The 19,797-nt window shown below is 41.9% G+C and overlaps 1 protein-coding gene across 1 annotated transcript in view; it reads left to right on the forward strand.

Moving 5' to 3' along the window:
• The window catches only part of LOC307246232 (nck-associated protein 5-like), a gene marked incomplete at its 5' end in the record, with an annotated part of 177,029 nt that overhangs the window by 140,208 nt on the left and 17,024 nt on the right, over nucleotides 1-19,797 (forward strand). The window contains 4 exons of the mRNA XM_080022094.1: nucleotides 3,193-3,378; nucleotides 7,403-11,064; nucleotides 11,719-11,824; nucleotides 12,643-12,730. Coding sequence (XP_079878220.1) covers nucleotides 3,193-3,378; nucleotides 7,403-11,064; nucleotides 11,719-11,824; nucleotides 12,643-12,730 — 4,042 coding nt within the window. The remainder of the gene's footprint in view (nucleotides 1-3,192; nucleotides 3,379-7,402; nucleotides 11,065-11,718; nucleotides 11,825-12,642; nucleotides 12,731-19,797) is intronic.

The raw sequence follows: 19,797 nt of genomic DNA on the forward strand, positions 1-19,797 counted from the left end.
AAGGGGGCAAATCATGTTATATCGTGAAACAGTAGGTTATCATCCTGCGATGCCTATTTCTGCATTTTTTGCGGGTGGTAATATACTGGCGTTTTCACTGGATGCAAACAATTTCCTACCGTACCTTTTCCATGTGTTTGTGTGTCACGGTAATAAAACGAAATAGGAATATTTGGGGCAGATTTCCAGGTCACCACCTAAAATTGGTCTGGTGGTAGGTTCAATAAAATAAATTGATTTAACCATGTGATAGTCTCTGAAAGGCTAAATAACAACACCATACTACTGTTTCAAAATCAAATAATACATTTATTTCACAGCAGTGGTGAGTGTCTTTGCACTATTTAGGAAACCAGACCACTCTGAATGTAGGTCTATAAGATGCAAAATAACAAAATTTATGAATGATTCCAACACCTGAGAGATGACCTCTTAAAAAAATCAACAAAATAATAGCCAACAGTGTCAGCGTCATTCAGTAAAAAAAAAAAAAGAGAGATGATCAGATCGTTTTCTCTGTCTTTCTGCTTATGCCATGCGGCTCTCTTGCTCTCTCTCTCCCTCCCTCTCTCACTCTCTCTCGTTGACCAAAATTTCACTTCCCTGTCGTTTCCATTCAATGGATTGCTACAATGGAAAAAATGGAATTAGGAAAGTCTATTTACAACCATGAAAAGAAAGCAAGGCTGAACCAAATTGATGTGTTGTGTCCTCTGCTCCATTTCTCCTCTGCTCCTTTCAGTAACAGGGACAGTGCCACGCACCCCTATGCAAATACCTTAAACGTATCTGTCTGATATACCAAACCAGCTGAAAAATAAACCAGCCAAATTATTTCTTATCTTTCCAGAGTAGAGTTGCAGCCTCTTTGTTTGTGTGTTGAACGTCCTGAGTAAACGATCCTTCCAGTCTTCTTCCCGAAATCATTTTGTAAGATCCCCTTCAAACACCAGTTGGATCAAGTGAGCTTTTCTTGAGACTGGATCGGATAACAAGCTCCAAATATTTTATGGGGGAAAACTTCAAGGAAGGTGCTTCATTACCATCATCTCTATGACGCTTTATCTCGGCAAATATTTTTGTTGTTCTTGCTAATTTTCTAGTGTACATAAGCCATGTCCCATCGTGGCGCCAGGCCTTGGCCAATCTGTGTGCGCAAAAACCGCCCCCTAGAGTTTACGTTTAATTCTGAAGAAGGGTAAGAAGGGTGGTTTTGGTGCCATCTGCAGGTGGGGAGAAGCAGCAGTGGCAACAAGAAGGGGACACAGCTGCGGAAGATTGAGGAGATTAGCAGAGTGTTGCTGTATTTCACCTCTCCCTCTCTTTCCTGACAGCGAGGCTGGTCTCCCACTCCAGACTGCACCCTACCAATTATTATTTATACATTTGTCTCAAAAGACAAACGTTGTGACTTTTGGTTTAAATAAATGTCCAGCTAAGGCTGCCTTGTGTTTTACATGGCCCCTCGTCCATCTCTTACCCGCAGCCAAAAGAGATTTGTTACAAAGGGTTTCAATAACAGCAGTATAGCAATACATTATATTTATGACACTTTTCAATACATAAATTTCAAAAATAGCACACACTACATGTTGATATATTTTTGAGCTGTTTGAATGAAATATTTCAATTTTAATTGATTTGCCAAGACAAATGCTTGGTCAAAAATATCTGTTCTTGATTTTTCTAAAAATAAAATTGCTGATAAAGATTCCAATTAGAGTAACGTTTATAGTTTGCCAAGAGCAGAGACTGATCTCTTATTTTGTTGGAATTATATTTAATTTGGTATGACAAATGTTTCTCCAGATTTTGACAGCTAATCTTTTATAGGCCCTATTCTATTAGCTATATTATTTTAATTATACACTACTCACAAAAGTGAGGGATATTTGGCTTTCGGGTGAAATTTATGGAAAATGTAAAAAGTTCACGCTACAGTGACATTATATCATGAAAGTAGGGCATTTAAGTAGAAGCATGCAATGGTGATTTCCTCATCTCAAACAATTTATTGAAACAAAAGCCAACAACAGTGGTGGGTTTACCACAACAAAAAATGTCAATGTCTCAATAACTTGTCATGTGCCCTTGAGCATCAATTACAGCTTGACAACGACGTCTCATGCTGTTCACAAGTCGACTCATTGTCTGCTGAGGCCTGGCCCCCCACTCTTCTTGAAGGGCGGCCCTCAGGTCATTGAGGTTCTGGGGTACAGAGTTACGAGCCTCTACGAGGCGACTCAGCTGATCCCATAGGTTTTCTATGGGATTCAGGTCTGGAGAAAGTGCAGGCCACTCCATTTGAGGTGCCCCAGTCTCCAGCAGCCGTTCCCTAATGATGCCACCTCCATGAGCTGGAGCATTGTCGTCCATGAAGATGAAATGAGGCCTGTGTTGTTCATGCAGGGGCACAATGACTGGATGAATGATGTTATTCAGGTAGTATGGGCTTGTCACTGTACCATTCACAAAGTGTAGGGCAGTTCTGCATTGACTAGAAACACCTCCCCACACTGTAACACCACCACCACCAAAGGCTCGTCTGGTGACAACAGTGGCTGATGCATAGCGCTCTCCTTGACGTCTCCAACATCGTTGGCGGCCATCATTTCTGCTCAACGTGAATCGACTTTCATCAGAGAACAGCACTGAGGCCACTGGTCCCTTGTCCAGAGTAAATGCTCCCTGGCCCATGCAAGACGATGCTGCCTGTGCCTGGTGGTGTGGTCAGGTACCCTTGCAGGTCGTCAAGCACGCAGACCACACTCTAAGCTCAGTGGCCACTTCTCTCTGAGAACATCCTGTTTGAAACCTCGCAACGGCGAGGTACTGTTGATCAATTGTTAGGTGTTGTCTTGGTCTCATGATGTCAAAATGTGAACAGCATGATGAAGAGGACTGTTTAAATACCAATTCTAATTGAACCAGGAAATGTATTGGTCGATTCATGGATCAAACACCTGTTGTGAATTTTTCCGTTCAGCTCCTTGTTAGAGAACAGCAAGTTGTGCAAAAAGTACTGAAACATTGAACAGTTGGACATGTGCATTCAAAAGATTAGAGAAGGTCAAATTAAGTTCACCTGTAAAGGTTATAGTGCATTTTAGGTTCATCCTGAAATTTCACCCGAAAGACGAATTTCCCTCACTTTTTGTGAGTAGTGTAATTAATTCTCTCTCTCTCTAACAGGAAGTCCAGTCGAATGGGAAGGCGGTGCTGCCTGTGAAGTGTCTCAGCCAGCTGAGTCTGACAACACCACCCCCTATCTACCAGTGCAGCAGCTGCAGCAGCAGCGAGCTCTCCCTGTCAAGTGCCTGCAGCGAGTTCTCCAGCGGCTCCTTCACCTGGAACGACCGGCGGCCGTTTGGGAAAAAGGTAAGGCGCATCTGTAACCACACAGCAGGAAGGACCCAGAGAAGATGAACGGTTCAATGATTTACAAATAAAATTGTAGGAAATGTAATAAACCAAATTCTAAACTGAACCTTAATACAATGATCGACATAATCTCCAATCTAGAAGCAGGAACAGGTTAAGATGGAGAGGAAGCAGAGACACTGCTGTATCACGGGACAGAACAGATGCACTCATCACGAAAGTGATTGCTGTTAAAACAATCATACAACAGGATTGTACAGCTGCACTGCTCAAATTAAAGCTACTTTGAGAGCCTTTACTAGTTCTTAACATTGAAAGAATTTGAGAACGCAGGATGTTGAAGAAACATGTTGGAGAGTGTAAACCTTATCCCAGAGCATTCCCAAAAAGCTTTGATATTTTCTGGTGATAAGAAGTTGATTTTTGCGGGGTTAGAGGCTTGGTACCAGGTCCACAGCGCGTCGACTAATGCTACCCACTGCTCCTGGCTGCCCCCCCGGAGGAAGGACAAGCCAGGATGGGTTAAATGCAGAGGCCACATTTCACCGGCCACCATCCAAAGCATGTGCATGTGTGTGTGTGTGTATGCATGTGTTGTAGTGTGTGGTGTGTTGCGTGATGATTAAAGATTCTTCTTCTTCTTCTTCTTCATATGCGTATTAATGAATGCATGGAACTGTGCAGGGACAAAGGTGCGCAGCGTGATTTAATTAGACATTAAACGTCTGACATTAATGTCATTGATGTGGAAATTATGTCATTTCAGTAATCGAAAAATCACCATTTCAGCATTTTCAATAAAATAAAAAAATCCTTGAGAGCAATTTCTCAAGACAAAATTGAAAAGGTCTTCCTGGGCTCTCTGCGACTTGCATTTTTTTGACAAAGCTTGTGCATACTCCGAATATTTAGTAAGGTTTTAATTATCTCTTCATCCCCTTTAAAGGGGACCTATTATACTCAAGTTAATATAGGTCTCTGCGGTCCCCAAAACATGTCTTTGAAGTTTTTTTTGCTGAATATACCACTCCAATACCATGGCTCCAGACTTACTTTTTCTACTAGTCGCACTGGTGATCCCCGCTGAAAATTTTAGGAGTACCAGCACAAAATTTAGAAGCACTGCTGAAATTGACATGCAACGCAACACATTCATATTTTTTCAAACTTAACTTTATTACATTACATTACATTTAGTCATTTAGCAGACGCTTTTATCCAAAGCGACTTACAAGGGAGAATAACATTCCAGCTACATTGCGACAGAGATTAGTGTAACAACAACATTAGTGTAACAATAAATACTGCAAGGTGGTGCTAAGTAATTGTAGGTTAGGACAGGAGGTACTCACTGAAGAGCTGGGTCTTCAAGTGCTTCTTAAAGACAGAGAGGGAGGTCCCCGCTCTGGTCATTTTTGGCAGCTCGTTCCACCAACGTGGAACTACAAATGAGAATAGCCTGGATTGCCGTGGCTGTACGGCCGGCAGAGCCAGGCGACGCTCATTTGACGAGCGCAGCATCCGGGGGGCAACATGTGCTCTTACAAGAGCAGCATGATAGGCCAGCATCAGAGACTTGAACTTGATGCGGGCGGCTACAGGTAACCAGTGGAGCTCGATGAGCAGCGGAGTGACATGTGCCCTCTTTGGCTGGTTGAACACCAGTCGCGCCGCCGCATTCTGTATCATCTGTAGTGGCTTCACCGCACAGGCCGGCAAGCCTGTTAAGAGGGCGTTGCAGTAGTCGAGACGGGACATCACCAAGGTTTGTACCAGCAGTTGAGTGGCATATTGGGTCAGGTACGGCCTGACCTTTCGGATGTTGAGTAGTGCGAAGCGGCAGGACCGGGAGACGGCGGCAACATGGTCCGAGAATGTCAGTTGGTCATCAATAATGACACCAAGATTCCTTGCAGCCTTGGTAGGAACAAGAGATAGAGAGTCGATTTTAATATCAATGTTGTGATAAATACCTTGTTTGGCTGGGAAGACCAGCAGTTCTGTTTTCGCCAGAGTGATAAGTGATAAATGCTTTGGTAATAAATATACAACAATTTACAGAAATAACAATGTACTGTTTTATTTTAAAGGAAAAAGTCATAATGTTTATATATAATTATAAAGTAAAATAGTGCCTTTTTAAACATGGACACCAAATAATGACTTAACAAATGTGAAATTAAGGTATGTGGTCAGTACAATTTAGTTATGTGGTCAGTACATTACTGTCAACAGCCATGATGAGAGCCTCAGCTTGCCATCTCACCCTCTCCCTTCAACACACACACACACACGGGCTGTCAAACGATGGTTGATATTCAAATGCTGTTTGAATTTAAAAAACGAATGACGTTCAAATCTGAAAATTAACTGTATCACCTGTTTAATAATACAGAAGTGTATTGTGTTTTATAAAAATGGTGCACGTCAAAAGAACAATGCAAGAACAATGCAGAGATTGCCCCATTCAGCAGGGTGTCAAGTCCCCATTTAGCTGGGTTGGCCATGTGACGGGTGGGTTTTCCCCCAAGTGTGGGGGAAAACTTGAAGGTGATTATCTCAGAAACACAGTTTGCCACACCCTTTTCATGAACAAGTCATAGCTTTTTGCTTGATTTGCACAAGTGACACCTTGTTTTGAAGCTCTGATTCTTCACTTTCAAATTATGCGGGAAAAAAAAAAAAAAAAGTCAAAAGCCACCAAATGTACCTCAAGTCTGTGGTGGGTCACATACTGTATGTCCACATACATCCGCTTTGTGCAGGCCAGTGTGTTTTTATTTTAGATCTAGGTTATTTTATTTTAAGTCTCTCTATAAAACGAAACAACAACGGTGCCTTATGGGGACACTTTCTCTGTGACTCCCACTGATATACAGTATATGTTTGAAAAAAAAAAAAGCAATCTGCATATTTGCAAGTCATGCTGGTGCTTCCTAGTTATAAGATTTAGTAGCGCTGTCTCCAAAAATGGTCGTAAAATTCAACTGTCACAGTCTGGATTGCTAAATACCACAGATTATGCATTCCAGCCCTCCAAAATGCCTCAAAACCCCTCCTATTCCTGATGCGCTTTTTCAGTGTGTGTCGCCTCCCTCCTGAGGGGGACGCTAACCCTAACCCGAACCCTGCAGTAGTAACCCTAACCCTAACCCTGCAGTAGTTCTGTGAGCCAATGGTGTTTTTTAGCACGAGTAGTCGTGTTCTGTTGTATGAAGTACATAAACTTTCACTTATCTTGCCTCAACAGTCCACCAAAATGTGTTTCTGAACAAATTTTAGGCACGAAATAGGCTATCAAGTTGCTGAATCTTCACTCACTTTAGATCTACAAGGCCTCATTTAAAAGTTAGTTCCATCTTTCGTAAGGGAAGGGCACTACCCCACTGCAATGGACACTGCACAGGGCATTTTTGTTTCAATAAGGAAACGTCGAAACATACAGCGGATCACGCAGAGCAATCTACAGTCAACCTACCGTGTACTTGAAAAAAATGTTTTTTTTTCAAAATAAACTTTTATACTTACTAAATACTTACATTTCCCTTGTCTGCAGTTTTGTCATGGACGGTTGGTATTAATTCCTCTTTCTTTTAAAAGATTTGTGCTGTTCTGTGCAGCCAAAAAAGCAGTTCCCATGCTTAGGTGATCTGGCGGCGCTTGGTAGTTCTTCAGCCGTGTGTGGAGTTACTCAAATAGGGGGGGAGGTTCTATTTCTAATGAGTCTCCAAGTGACATAGGAAGGAGACACAAATCTGAGTGGCTTGGTGGATCACTTGTTTTCTGACAAAGCAGCCCACAAAAAACTGATTGGGTTGTCTTATTTCACAGTTTGTGTGTTAGTAGTCCCATCAGAGACCCAAATGCATAGCATGGCATTAATGTGGCTCACTCCAAATCAAATGTAATGCCAATGTCCTATCAGTATGTTGTATAATTGCTAAATATCAGTTAACACAAGTAAAATTGGCTTGACCCCCATTAATAGAGCTAATTATCATTCAATTCTGTGTCCTTCCAGTCCTCCCTGACGTGGGAGAAGAGGCTGAGTCTGGGCTCTTCAGCCCCCAGCAACATCTGTGCCCACCTGGAGGATCCTCTGCCCACACGACGCAAGGAGTGCCACATCTTGGAGGGTCTGAGGAAGCTCCAACGGCGGAAACACCGGAGCTCTTCTTCGTCCTCCAAAGTCTCCAAGTCAGGCTACAAGGACTGCATGAACTCCAACGAGGGCATCTACTCCTTGGGTATCAAGAGTACCAGTAAAGGGGTTTCCAAGCCTCCCTATGTGGGGAGGGCTGCATCGCTAGGGATCGGGATAAAGAAATTCTCCTATGACTCTGATGATGCAGACGATGAGTCAGCACACTCAAATCGCAGGGACAACGTCCCTGGCAAAGACAACGTCCCTGGCAAGGACAACATCCCTGGCAAGGACAACTGGCTGTACAGCAAGAAGCTATCGCACAGTATCTCAGACAGTTTGTGTAGCTGGGAGGGCCTCCAGGACAGTGGAATTGGGGGTGATGGTACCACAGATATTGTGGCCACGAAACATCCTCCTAGCTATCACTCCAAAGAGCGGCCTGACAAGCTTATGAGTTTCATTAACAGCTTCCTTCCTGGAGGGGGTCGAGCCTCTGCTTTCTCTAAACCAACTTTGCTGCGCTGCAACCTCTCCAAGCCTGAGGTTCCCCTCCACTTCTCAGACACAGACGACCCAGAGGAACTCATCTCCGAGTCTAGCGACATCCAGAAATCTGTTAGTTGCTCCACAGAACAGGTGAAGAAGGACTCTAAAAGGCTGTCCAGAGACGCTGCGAAACTGCTTGTGCACCATTTAAGGAGGGATCATGGACGAACACAGTCTGCAGATGGGAGGCCCAGACCATTTAGCCTCATGGCGGAACCCAAGGGGTCCAAGTGTACCCAGTCAGAGGAGAGCATATTGGCAATATTTGATGCTGAAGGAGAGCCTATTGAACTCTGTGCTCAGAAGCTCTCCATGGCTGCTGAGCCTCGGAATGACTTTTCAGGAACCAAGGCAACTGCTGACTACATGGAACTATCACCCCAAGAAAGGCCAACGAGGCAAAAGGCAGGCAGAAGAAGTAACTACATTGTGTTTGAATCCCCAGAGAAGCCATCTGAATGTAAGAGCAATGCAAACAAATCAAGCAATAGCAGGGAGAGCAGTGGTGAGAGGCTGTCAGTGCACATGACACCGATGAGAAAACTAATCAAACCTCCTAGCAACAGAGCTGCTAAGGGTCAGTCAGTCCCTCCCATGACAGATGCCTCTGGTACCAAGTCTAGTAGTTCACGGATACCTGGTCGGGGCAAACCATCAATATCCCCAATTAGGGTTTCTAAGGGTTCCAGTACTGAACCAAGCAACAGTCAAACCTCAGGACCCACTGGTCAGGGGAAATCCCCCTTGTCTCCAGTTAAAATGTCCAGGTTCGCCAAGACCTCAGGAGGAAGCTGCACGCAGAGCCCCAAATCAGCCAGCTCTAAACCTCTGGGCAGGAGTGAGTGGAGTGAAGGTCCTTCCTCCAGCTCCCCGCACCTCTCCAGGAGGCAAGTGGATCATGCTGACCATAACGAAAAGCCTACCAGAGACAAACACTGTGAAAATAACAAAAACGATCTCAGGTCACCTCCTCCTCCCCCACCCCCAGGTCGCACCACCTCCTTACTCATCAGACCAAATTACGAAGGGTCACTTCAAGCACATAGAGGAGTGGCTCAGCCATCCACACCAACCACTGTGAGGGGTCCTCCCCCAAGTTACCACCCTCCACCCACACCAAATATGGCACCTACGCTGCCCCTTAAAGGTCGAGACTCTCTGGAATTGGATGCTGGTTATGGGACCGCGCTAGCACCTCAGAAACTGGTTGACAAAACCAGTCAGCACCTTCAGAACTCCCCTGCTATAACTCATGCCCCTACTAAAGGCTCTTCGAAACGAATCACAGTGAAAAACTACCTCCCCTCTGCAACCTCAGGGTGTACCCCTGAACAAAACATTGTACCTAAAAGCTCAAAGAATGTCCCTCCACCCTACGGTGCCCTCAGAAGGTCCTCACTGCAGAGTGCTTTTGCTAGTAAGAGAGTGGCTGCCCATGAAATTGTAACTCAGCCAATAAATAAGACCTCTGCAAATGTACCTGTAAAACTGCATGACCAGCCTCAGTGTAAAACAGAATCACACGACAGCAAGATAGTCAGTCCCCAAGCAGCCGTAGACCAACCTTGTCCTGTTTTGAGTTCCATTAATGCGGTAGAGAATGCTTCAAAAACACGTATCCCCATCGGATTTAAAGCGTTTTTAAAATCACCACCAAGCCACAAGAATGCCCCCTCCATACCTGGCAAACATGAGAAAGATCATATCAATTTAGTTTCCAAGGAGATTGTGACATCAAATGCTGTCTCTCAGCGTGTCAGCTTGCAGATGGTGAATAGCATTGATTTGCCATCCAACACACCCATTACTGAGGGCAGAGGTGAGGACCAGAGCAAGTTACAGGAAGTGGAAGGGCAGAGCATTGTGGTGCCAGAGGAGGTTGAGCTTTGTGACAAAGAGAAAAGAGGTGGTCAACTCTTCTCAAGATCCATATCCGTCACCACTAAGCCCCATTTGAAACCAGCACTGGGGATGAACGGAGCGAAGGCTCGTAGCCAGAGTTTCAGCACCAACTACATTGAGAAACCCAACATCAACTTGCCAGATGTGCCAGGGAAGATCCGAACTCAGATCATTACCAACTCAGGCGAGAGGGGTAACTCTCTATCTAGACAGAGCTCCCTAGAGGTACCCAACAGCGTGTTATCTGAAAGCCCGGTCCGTTCCCCCGCCAACCGAGTCAGTTACTATGGAGGCATGACAGCGTTGAACATTGACAGTATCATCGCTCCACAAACCTCCAAATCAGGCTGCAAAGTTGAAGGGCCACAAGAGTCAAGAAAAGTGGAGGGAAACAACCTACGACCACAGAAAGAGGTGCGTAGCTTACCCATCATTGATAGAATTGGCATAAGGAATATTCGAAAACCATCGAAGGTCGCCTCTCATCCTCAATTTCAGCCTCCGTCGTCCTGCATCTATGGATCTCCATCTCAGGAGGCAGGAGGCAAAGTAACAAGCCCTCAGAAGCTCGACCTAAGCAGGGGCATCAAGATCCATATGGAGTCACCAAGCAAATCTCCAGACAGGGAAGAGAAGAAAGCAAGCCCGACATCCTGCACCATAGAGGAGAAGGTCATGATGGGAATCGAAGAGAATCTGCAGAAATGTCAAGAACAGGAGAAAGTCACGGCTTCTGAGACCAAGCAGAAGACCGGTCCCTCGTTGGCAAACTGGTTCGGTCTACGCAAGAGCAAACTGCCAGCTCTGAGTGGTAAGAAAATAGATTCCCCCAAGAGCAAAGAGGAGAAGAAGGAGCTGAAGATAGGATCAGTGCTCGGGGGCAAGCAGATCAAACCAGACAAGAAGAAGGACAAGAAGAAAAATGACAACCAGTGCAGAGAGGATGAGCAGAACCTGTCCCAGACCAACAACAAGCTGAGCTCCATCATGGACCATTGCAACATCCAGATGGGTCAGATCGCCAACCAAATCCAGTGCAGCACCGCCTACATGGGCAAGGACCAGTTTGTCAAAGAGCTACTCAACAGGTACAAGTCTGGTGCAATCAAACAATTAATTCTCTTCATTATTCTAATCTACACTGATTTTTTTGTCATTGAATCAGCTTTGAAAAGGCTTCAATTTATGTATTTATTTATTTATTAGCTTTTCTCAACTTGAAATGTATGCCTTAGTTTCTAAATTTTTATTTGAGAATACCTTAAGTCTAAGTATAGGTTTAAGCATCTTTTTTAAGCAAAAACGTATGTGAAATGACCATCCTCTCCCATTCGTTTGTCAAATCAAATAAAACGACATATCAGCACTAGCATTAAAGCTGCCTGCTTAATGCAAACTGAGGACAAACAAAAAGCCGCAGCAGCTAACTGTTTGAGTCATGACTCCGCTCCAATCGGCATCAACTGATCTGAGAGTCTGGAGACATGCCAATGAATGCTATTGACAGTGGCTATTCCCTTCCACCCCTCAGTGAATTGATATATCACTTCAAATTAAAATTGACAGATTTCCATCAGCACTTAGCGACATTAATCACTCAGTGTTGTTGTAAGCAGGGAAGCAGTGTGACAAAGAGGATTCCATCCTCTGGATTTCTCTTCACCTGGGGATTTGACAAAAACACCAAATTTGCTCCTCAAATAGATCTAACAAAACAGAATCAAACCTTGTTTCCTCAACAGGACGACAGCAAAGAGCGACGCCCTGGGAACCGTGCTGCCCGGCCTCTCCGTGGCCAAGAACCTGGGAGAGACCCGGCAGGACATGGAGATCTGCACCAACACGGCGGTAAGCTCCAAGCTCCAGGGGTATTGATTTACACCTCACGTTGTGATTCAGCTCCACGACGTCCACTCTGAAGTCATTGAAACTGCACTACACTCAACTGGCCACCAGGACACATGTCAGGGCGGGGTGCTGGACGATTACATTTCATTGCAAAGGGTCTATTGTGGACGTTAGAAGCCATTATACATATACATTATACATTGTTGCCACCGTTTAAGATATCTGACGTATATTACAGATTAAGTAATAATTAATTAATTTGATTTATTTATGATTGTGGTGGTATTTAAACTAAGCTGAAAATAGTTGTTTAACTTCCAAACAAAGTCTCAATATTAACATTTTTCAATTTTCCAATTAACTGAGAGAGAGACAGAGAGGGAAAAGGGATGAACTGGAGAGGAGGAAAAGAGGAAGAGAAGAAGCCACCACACTCCAAAGTGTAGAAAGACAGAAGACAGAGGGCGACACTCATCTCCAACAGCAACGTCGCAAAACACAAAAAAAAATATATATATTACTCTGCTTGGCTATTTTTTCTTTGGATATCTGTCTTGGTTCCTTTTTTTCAATTTTTTCTACACTTGGCTCTCCTTGTTTCATTTTTTCAGATTGCTCTATTTTTTACCATCTTTGTATCTTTAGCACAACAGATTTCTCGTATGTGAAAATGTCCTTGTCAAAATAAACAGATTCTGATGTTTTGTTCAAGTTCAAGTTCAAGAGATTATTTGTCCCATTCACTGCATATTTGTATGAAAGTATGTATATGTAAGAGACGAATAAACCTCTTGAATCTTGAATCTTCTTCTCTCCAGACTCTAATCCTGGCCCAGAAGATCACCCTAAACAGTGAGAAGAGCGAGGGTCGCATCCTGGATAACTCCTGCCAGGACCACGTCATAGGTAGGATGCAAACACAAGGCAAAATCTTTAAAAACAACAGGAAAATAATGCTCTGCCATTGAGGAGTCTGAGAGAGATAACATCTTTAGAATATTGAATCTTTAAATTCAAATTAAACCTGCTGTAAAAAAAAAAAGCATAATGACGTTTTTAAATCAAAATAAATACAAAATAATAATAATAAAGTAGGTACAGCGTGACCTGGGCATCGTGCAGAGCACCGCTCTCTGCACAGTAAATTGGTTATTTCATGAATTTTAAAGCAAATCAATACACTCAAATAGCTTTTGAATAGAGACCGTGAAAAGGCCTTTTTAGTGAATCAATTGTATGAAAGGCTGGAACAAAATAGTTTTTGGACTGACTGCATATTCAATTATTTTCTAACATATGGAAATTTACAACAGAAAAATATTGAAAATAAAAATATCTATTTATCAATGTCTCTGTGACACTGAGCTTGCTGTGACTCAGCTCCGTGGATCAGAACACAAGTCGTATCCTACAGAATGAAATTCAAGAAGCTCTGAGCAATTAAACAGTAAATATCATAGTCAGTAAGTATCATATTTACATGTAGCTGGAGCCATCAAAATTATTACAGAATTAGTGAAACACGTGTACAAACATAATTTTCACCTGATTGCAATTATTGGAGCAGATCGGGATATTTTTGTAATATCGATAAGATTCCAAAAGGATTTGTTTCCGTCCAAATTTCAAGGGGATGAGGGGATTTTCAATCAGTTGAGTGGTCCGGTTTATGTTATAAATGTCTCTTCGGCAGTAGATGGTTAATAGATGGACTGTTTTATTACACCATTATAACACAGTATAAGTTCATACGATTATAGCTGCATAAAATGAACATGAAAGAGAATTAAACTGGGGTTTGCAATTATTTGTATGAAGCCTAATCAACAGCTAGTTGATTAGGCTTCATTAGGCTAAGTTGTGATCATGACAGTGATAGATTTGGTAAAATTAGGCAATAATAATTCAGGTAATATGCATTAAACCTAAGAATTTTCTGAAAGGGTGGCAATATAAATATAAAAAATTACAAACAATCGAAATAAACCTAACAAGAAACAAAAAATAAATACAAGTAAATAAGGAACAAAAGATTTTTGGCAGTGTTTTAACAAGATCATTGCATAGGACGAGTGTTTAATTTAATTGTAATTTAAAATTAAAAAAAATAGAATATGGGTGGAACTCATTAATTTCTTTCAATAATTTCAGACATACTTCCAGAGAATTCATCCAATGAACCACAGGGTTTATCTTTTGAAATATTTTGATGATGTTTTTTCAATTTCCTTTGCACACTTGTGACACATTTAACTATAAATGAATTACCCTGCCATGCAAGACAGGGTTGTTTGAACAGTGCGAGTCCAAGGGCTCTACCCGAGAAACAAGAAAAAAGGTAGCGTAATAAAAGCATTGAAATCTAAATCTAAAGAAAGAACGTAGAAATAAAAGGTTAAAGGGAACCTATTATGGTCCTTTTTACACCTGTTAATGTAGGCCCCTGAGGTCCCCAAAACATGTTTGTGAAGGTTTTTGCTGAAAATACCACTCGGATTATGTTTTCTAGCCATTGAGACATTATGACATTGTGACCCGGACTGCTACAAAACGGGCTGTTTCAGTGTGTGTAGTTTTAACTGTGAATGAGCAGCCAAGTCCCTCGCTCTGAGCCAATGCGGTTAGGCACAAGTTCCGGGTTCTGTTAGCCAGTGAGTTTGAGCTTTACCCCGGGCTCCGTTTTATTTACTTGCTGAATCTTCACTCATATTGGATCTCCAATGCCTAATTTAAAAGTTAGTTCCGACTTTTGTTGCAATGCTCCAAGCTTGTGGGAGACATGGACACCGCACCGGGATTTTTTGTTTCATGTAAACATTGGAAGATAAAATAAAATAAATAAATACATCTACAATAAAAATAAAAATAAATTATCGGTTTTGTTTGGAGAAATGCACAGTGGATGACGGGGCAGATGACCATATTAAAAAAAATCCATGACGAGCTGACGTCAGTTAGTGCAAAAAGTATTAAAAAAAACGTTGGAACCCCACCGAGCGGTTTTACTCACAGCAATTACTTTGTCATTAGTTCACGCCGTTTAAAGAAGATTGGTCATTCACTCAAAGGCAGTTAAAAGTATCAACGTTTAGAGCCTGGATTTAAATGTAGGAAGTGTCGGGCCTGAGATCTTCTGGAAGTTTATTCCAAACACGCTGCTTGGTACAGACAGAGATCTGATTGTTCCAATTGTAAGCTGTAATGATCGTATGAGAGGTGAATTTTGATCCTAAATCATCGGAAGACGGATGGATGAGAAGCAGGATCTGTTAAAAGCATCAAGTTCTGTGACACACTTTTAAATAAATCCAAACAGAGTTCTCTTGAAAGATTTAAGACGCGCTATCATGGCGTCAGAGATGTCACATTTCCAGAGGTTTGGCTGAGGATAAATTGGCTTTAAAGCAGTCGTAGAATATGTTCATTCAAGTAAACTAGTGAAACTTAACTCTGAGGGTTTCTGTGTGCACACATACACACAGAAACAGGACAGAACAAAATATTTGCATTAGTATCGCAATTATTAAGGCCTTGTAGATCTTATGAGTGAATATTCAGCAACTGGATTGCTTATTTCTCTCCTCATATTTGTTCAGAAACAGATTTTAGTGGACTGATAGGTGAAATCAGTGAAAGTTTACAGAGTAAATAAAATGGAGCCCCGATTATAGCTCAAATTTCATTGGCTCACAGAACCTGCTAAATGCTAATAATGCAATCTCATTTGTAATGGTGGTTGCTGTCGACTAACCTGGGGTAGACGCCTGGTTTAGGACTGAGTTGAGTGAATTTTCTGTTGTTTAGAACTAAAACTTATTCTACTGTTGATAATGACACATCACTTTGGATGAATCCAGTGCATGTTTTTCCAAGAACACCTTTCGATCAATTTTACCTTTTTTTTTTTTTCCGAAGCCAACTTACCTGCTCCTTCAAGGGACCATGTTGTTGCTTCATGATTTAATTTTATGATGTATGGTCCCGTCGATGCTTAATGGAAAACTGGTATTTGTTTAACCCAGTGTTTCTCAAATGTGGGCACACATACCCCTAGGGGTACTTTTGGATACTGCAGGGGGTACTCCAAAAATAAAAAATGATTGTGTTGGTTATAAATAATGTTTACAAAAAACACATACAACGCACATACACTACATCATTTATGTTCATTTTCTTTTTTTCTCCTAATGCCATTGAAGGGGGTACTTAGCTGAAAAAAGATCTTAGACACACTACTATACTATAAAGAAATTGAGAACCGCTGGTTTATTTTTTCGATCATTGGGAGTCGACCTAAGTGATTTGCATCAGCATCATTTTTATTCATCCAATATCCAGAGAATAGAATGTAAAATATTCTGAAGCTGATCCCTTGGGTTGACTCCCAATGAGGAAAATAAAGTTTGGGTTAAAAAATACCAGTTTTCCTTTAAAGTCCCTGATGTCTGTGACGGTCCTCAGCGTCAGTGTTAAATCTTCCAGAAATCAGTTCTGTCCATTAAGATGTCCTGGTTGGTCCTGGGTGGTCCAGGGTGGTCCTGGATGGTCCAGGTTGGTCCAGGGGGATCCAGGGTGGTCCTTGGGGGACCACACTATCCTGGACCACGACCCCAAACACTGCCTACCATGAGGTTGTCACACGATCTGTAATTAACATGAACTCCAAAGCTCTGCGTGAGTGGAGATAATGGAGATAATCTCCATCAGTAGCAGAAACTGAGTCCAGACTCGTGTCTCCATCCTCGCGGAGCGGCGTGGGATTTACGCGGCTTCATACGTCAAACTCATTTGGGGAGATTGTTCTGAAGGGTTGCGGTCCGCCGGGTTACGGTCCACCGGAGCCCGAAAATAAATGCCTCTTCATCACTTCTGAATTCTGATTAACTCGCTGAGTCAATATTTTCATACTCCGGCTGCTGCACCATCCAGACAGATATGAAATACGAGTTTTCAACTTCAGCTGCGGTGGTAGATTCAGAGAAGTCATTGGGTCAAGTAACAAAATGCTTTAATTTGTCAATAGATTACAGTTTTATTCAACAACAAATGAGATATTAAGCCAGTGATTCTTGGGGGACCTTCCAGAGGTTCCAGGCGGTCCCCAGTACAAAATGATTACTAGTTAAAGTTCAACATTTTATTTCATTTCGTTTCCAAGACATCAGCACCATTAAAAAATGTTCAACAATGAGTGTTTGGATCCTAGTTGTAGAGTAGAGACACTAAATTAGATCTAACGAAAAAGATATTTAACAGATTGGAACCAGAGACTGAATCTGATCAAATGGATCAAACGGAGCCTCCTGGATGTTGAGAAGAGACAGAAGTTAAGCTAGGAGACAGTCTAGCTGCTTCTTGGCTAAATTGGAGAGAATTTAGGAGCTATGAAGCAATCGAGGTGCTCGGAGGCAGTCCAGGACAATGGTTCTCAACATGGGGTTTGCAGTCCCCCAGGGGTCCTTCAAGAGGTTCCAGTGCTTGATGAGGTTGCTTAATGAGGATCAAACTGAGGTGAACTGGTCCTGGAGGTGAAAAAGGTTGAGGACCCTGAAATAAGGTGTACAAAGTTAAGTTGACAAAAACAATGTTACCATATATTAGACAAATTAAAGCATTTATTTACGTGTTCCAATGTGTTAATGTTCCAATAACTCCAATCGACTCGGGGGTTTCTTTCTTTCCTCTGGTTCTGCTCTAATGACGTCTCCTGTGGTTCTCTGGCTTTCATATGGATCCAGGAGAGACACGTGGTTTCTTAAAATCACACCTTGTGTCCCACTTAACGCTGCAGTTATGAGAGCTATCAGCTTCTTTACGTGTACAATAAAGTATTGTATGTGTTTACAGCACTGACAATCAGACCTTTCTATCCAGACCAGTCCAGTGCCTCAGGCCTTGGTTGTGGACGCTTTAACAAAATTAATGATATTCTCAATCGCCAGAGTAGTTTTTATGCTGCATTATGTGATAAGGCAGGGTCAAAAAAAAATACATATATAACATTTAATTGTTAATATATATATATATATATATATATATATATATATGATTTAATTAATTGATATAAAGATTTAGTTGTGATATAAAAATGTGTCTGTTACTTGAAGATTATTAAGTCGTCAATATGTGACGTCCATTAATGAGGTGGTGCTCGATCGACATTTCAGCCTAATGCGATTTAGGTTTGGTCACCTGCACTGGTCCCATACCGACTGGTTGGAAAGCAGTAAGATATCTAGATATCTTAAGGAGTTTCTTCTGGTTTGGAATATTAATTTCTTATGTAGACCCTAATTAGGATGGATAATTTTCATTTACTCCTGTTTTGCTCCGTTGCCTTTGCACCGGGCAGACACAAAGCGAGGGAAGTTTCCAGAGAAGAGGAGTTGCTTTGCTTTTGCTTTTCTCAAGCTCAGACCCTGAAGGTTTGGAAACGGAGGCAATTGGGGGCTAAAAACAAAAGAAAAGTAGATTATATCCACTGGTTGTTGCCTGTGGGTGGAATTACTGTGGACCTTGTTATAGTTTGGTTACAGAGGGCATTCTGAACTGCCAGCCCTGGCATTCCATTATATGCTTTGATAATCTATGGCTCTCTCTCTGTATGTCTGTATTTCCTATTATTTTTCCCTCCTTTCCCTTATACAGAGTTTTTTTTTTTTAACAAACAAGTGCAGTTGTATGGGTTTATTGTTATAACACGTTTGTTTTTGTGACCAGGTATAATATTACAGCAAGACAAATTCTAAATAATATAGACATTTCTTTACACTATGATTATATTCCCTTCAATGACGCACAGCAAACCACAAGCCATCTGTCACGTCCACCTTGGTGTGAACTCCCGTGATGCAACACTGACGACTGAATTTCACACGTACATACAGTACGTGTGAAATTGAAAAGGTACCGAGAGGTACATCAACAAGATACCTCCAGATTTAATGGATATTCTTACACAAATTAATACTAATAATTTGTTTCTGCCATTTGTATGATTTGACAATACGTGTATTGATTGAAATGCACAAACAGTTTTATATTTGATTTTGAAATGGGTGTATTCAGCCCACTTCCCCTGTGTGTCAGACCCCAGGCACAAACATCTACGTCATTTAACAGATTGAGGCATAACTATTGACAGGAAACAAATTTACTTTAACCTAAACCTTATTTAGTGAGTCCTTGGGAGTGGACCCAAGTGATTGGTTTCAGAATCTTTTAAATCGATCCAGTGTTGAAAGAACAGCTTCACTCGACTGCCACAAACCGGGACAATCGCTGTCCCCGACAAACATGGTCACTATTGGCCCATTGCCCGGCCCTCTCAATACCGGAACAAATTAAAGGTGATGATGCCAATCACCCGATTTGACTCCCAATGACCGAAAAATAAGGTTTTATTTAAAAACGAATGCAGTTTTTTTTCTTTAACCAGCTATGCCTTAATCTGTTGAATGGCTTGGATCCCAGACTTAATATTGAAATCCAAAGTCTCTCTTTGTGGCTGTCCAAAGCAACCTCTGCAAAGAGCTAGTGCAGAATCTGGAGAGAAGGTAGAGGTCAACTGTTACGGAGGACAGCAATGGATTGTTTAGCTTCCTAGGTACAAACCTTCATCGCTGTAGTCTGTGGTGACCAGTGTTGGGGGTAATACGTTACAAAGAAACAAATGTAATCTTATTACAGTAACATGTTGCAAAATAACACATTACTGTAATAATATTCTATATGTCTGCAATGAATATGTAATGGGTTACTGCGCCTAAATTAAGTAATCGCATTACAGTCACTAATCAAACAATTATGTGGTTACTTGTGTTAGCTTACGCACATTTTATATATAACTAATACATGAAGGAGTCTTTGTATGTATGTATGTATGTATGTATGTATGTATGTATGTATTGTGGCAGTGGGTGAAGTAAGATGTGCGTTAACTGTCCTTTTATTGGCTAACCAAACTGAGAGAT

This window comes from Zeus faber (genome assembly GCF_960531495.2).
Source record: "Zeus faber genome assembly, chromosome: 2".
NCBI lineage: Eukaryota > Metazoa > Chordata > Actinopteri > Zeiformes > Zeidae > Zeus > Zeus faber.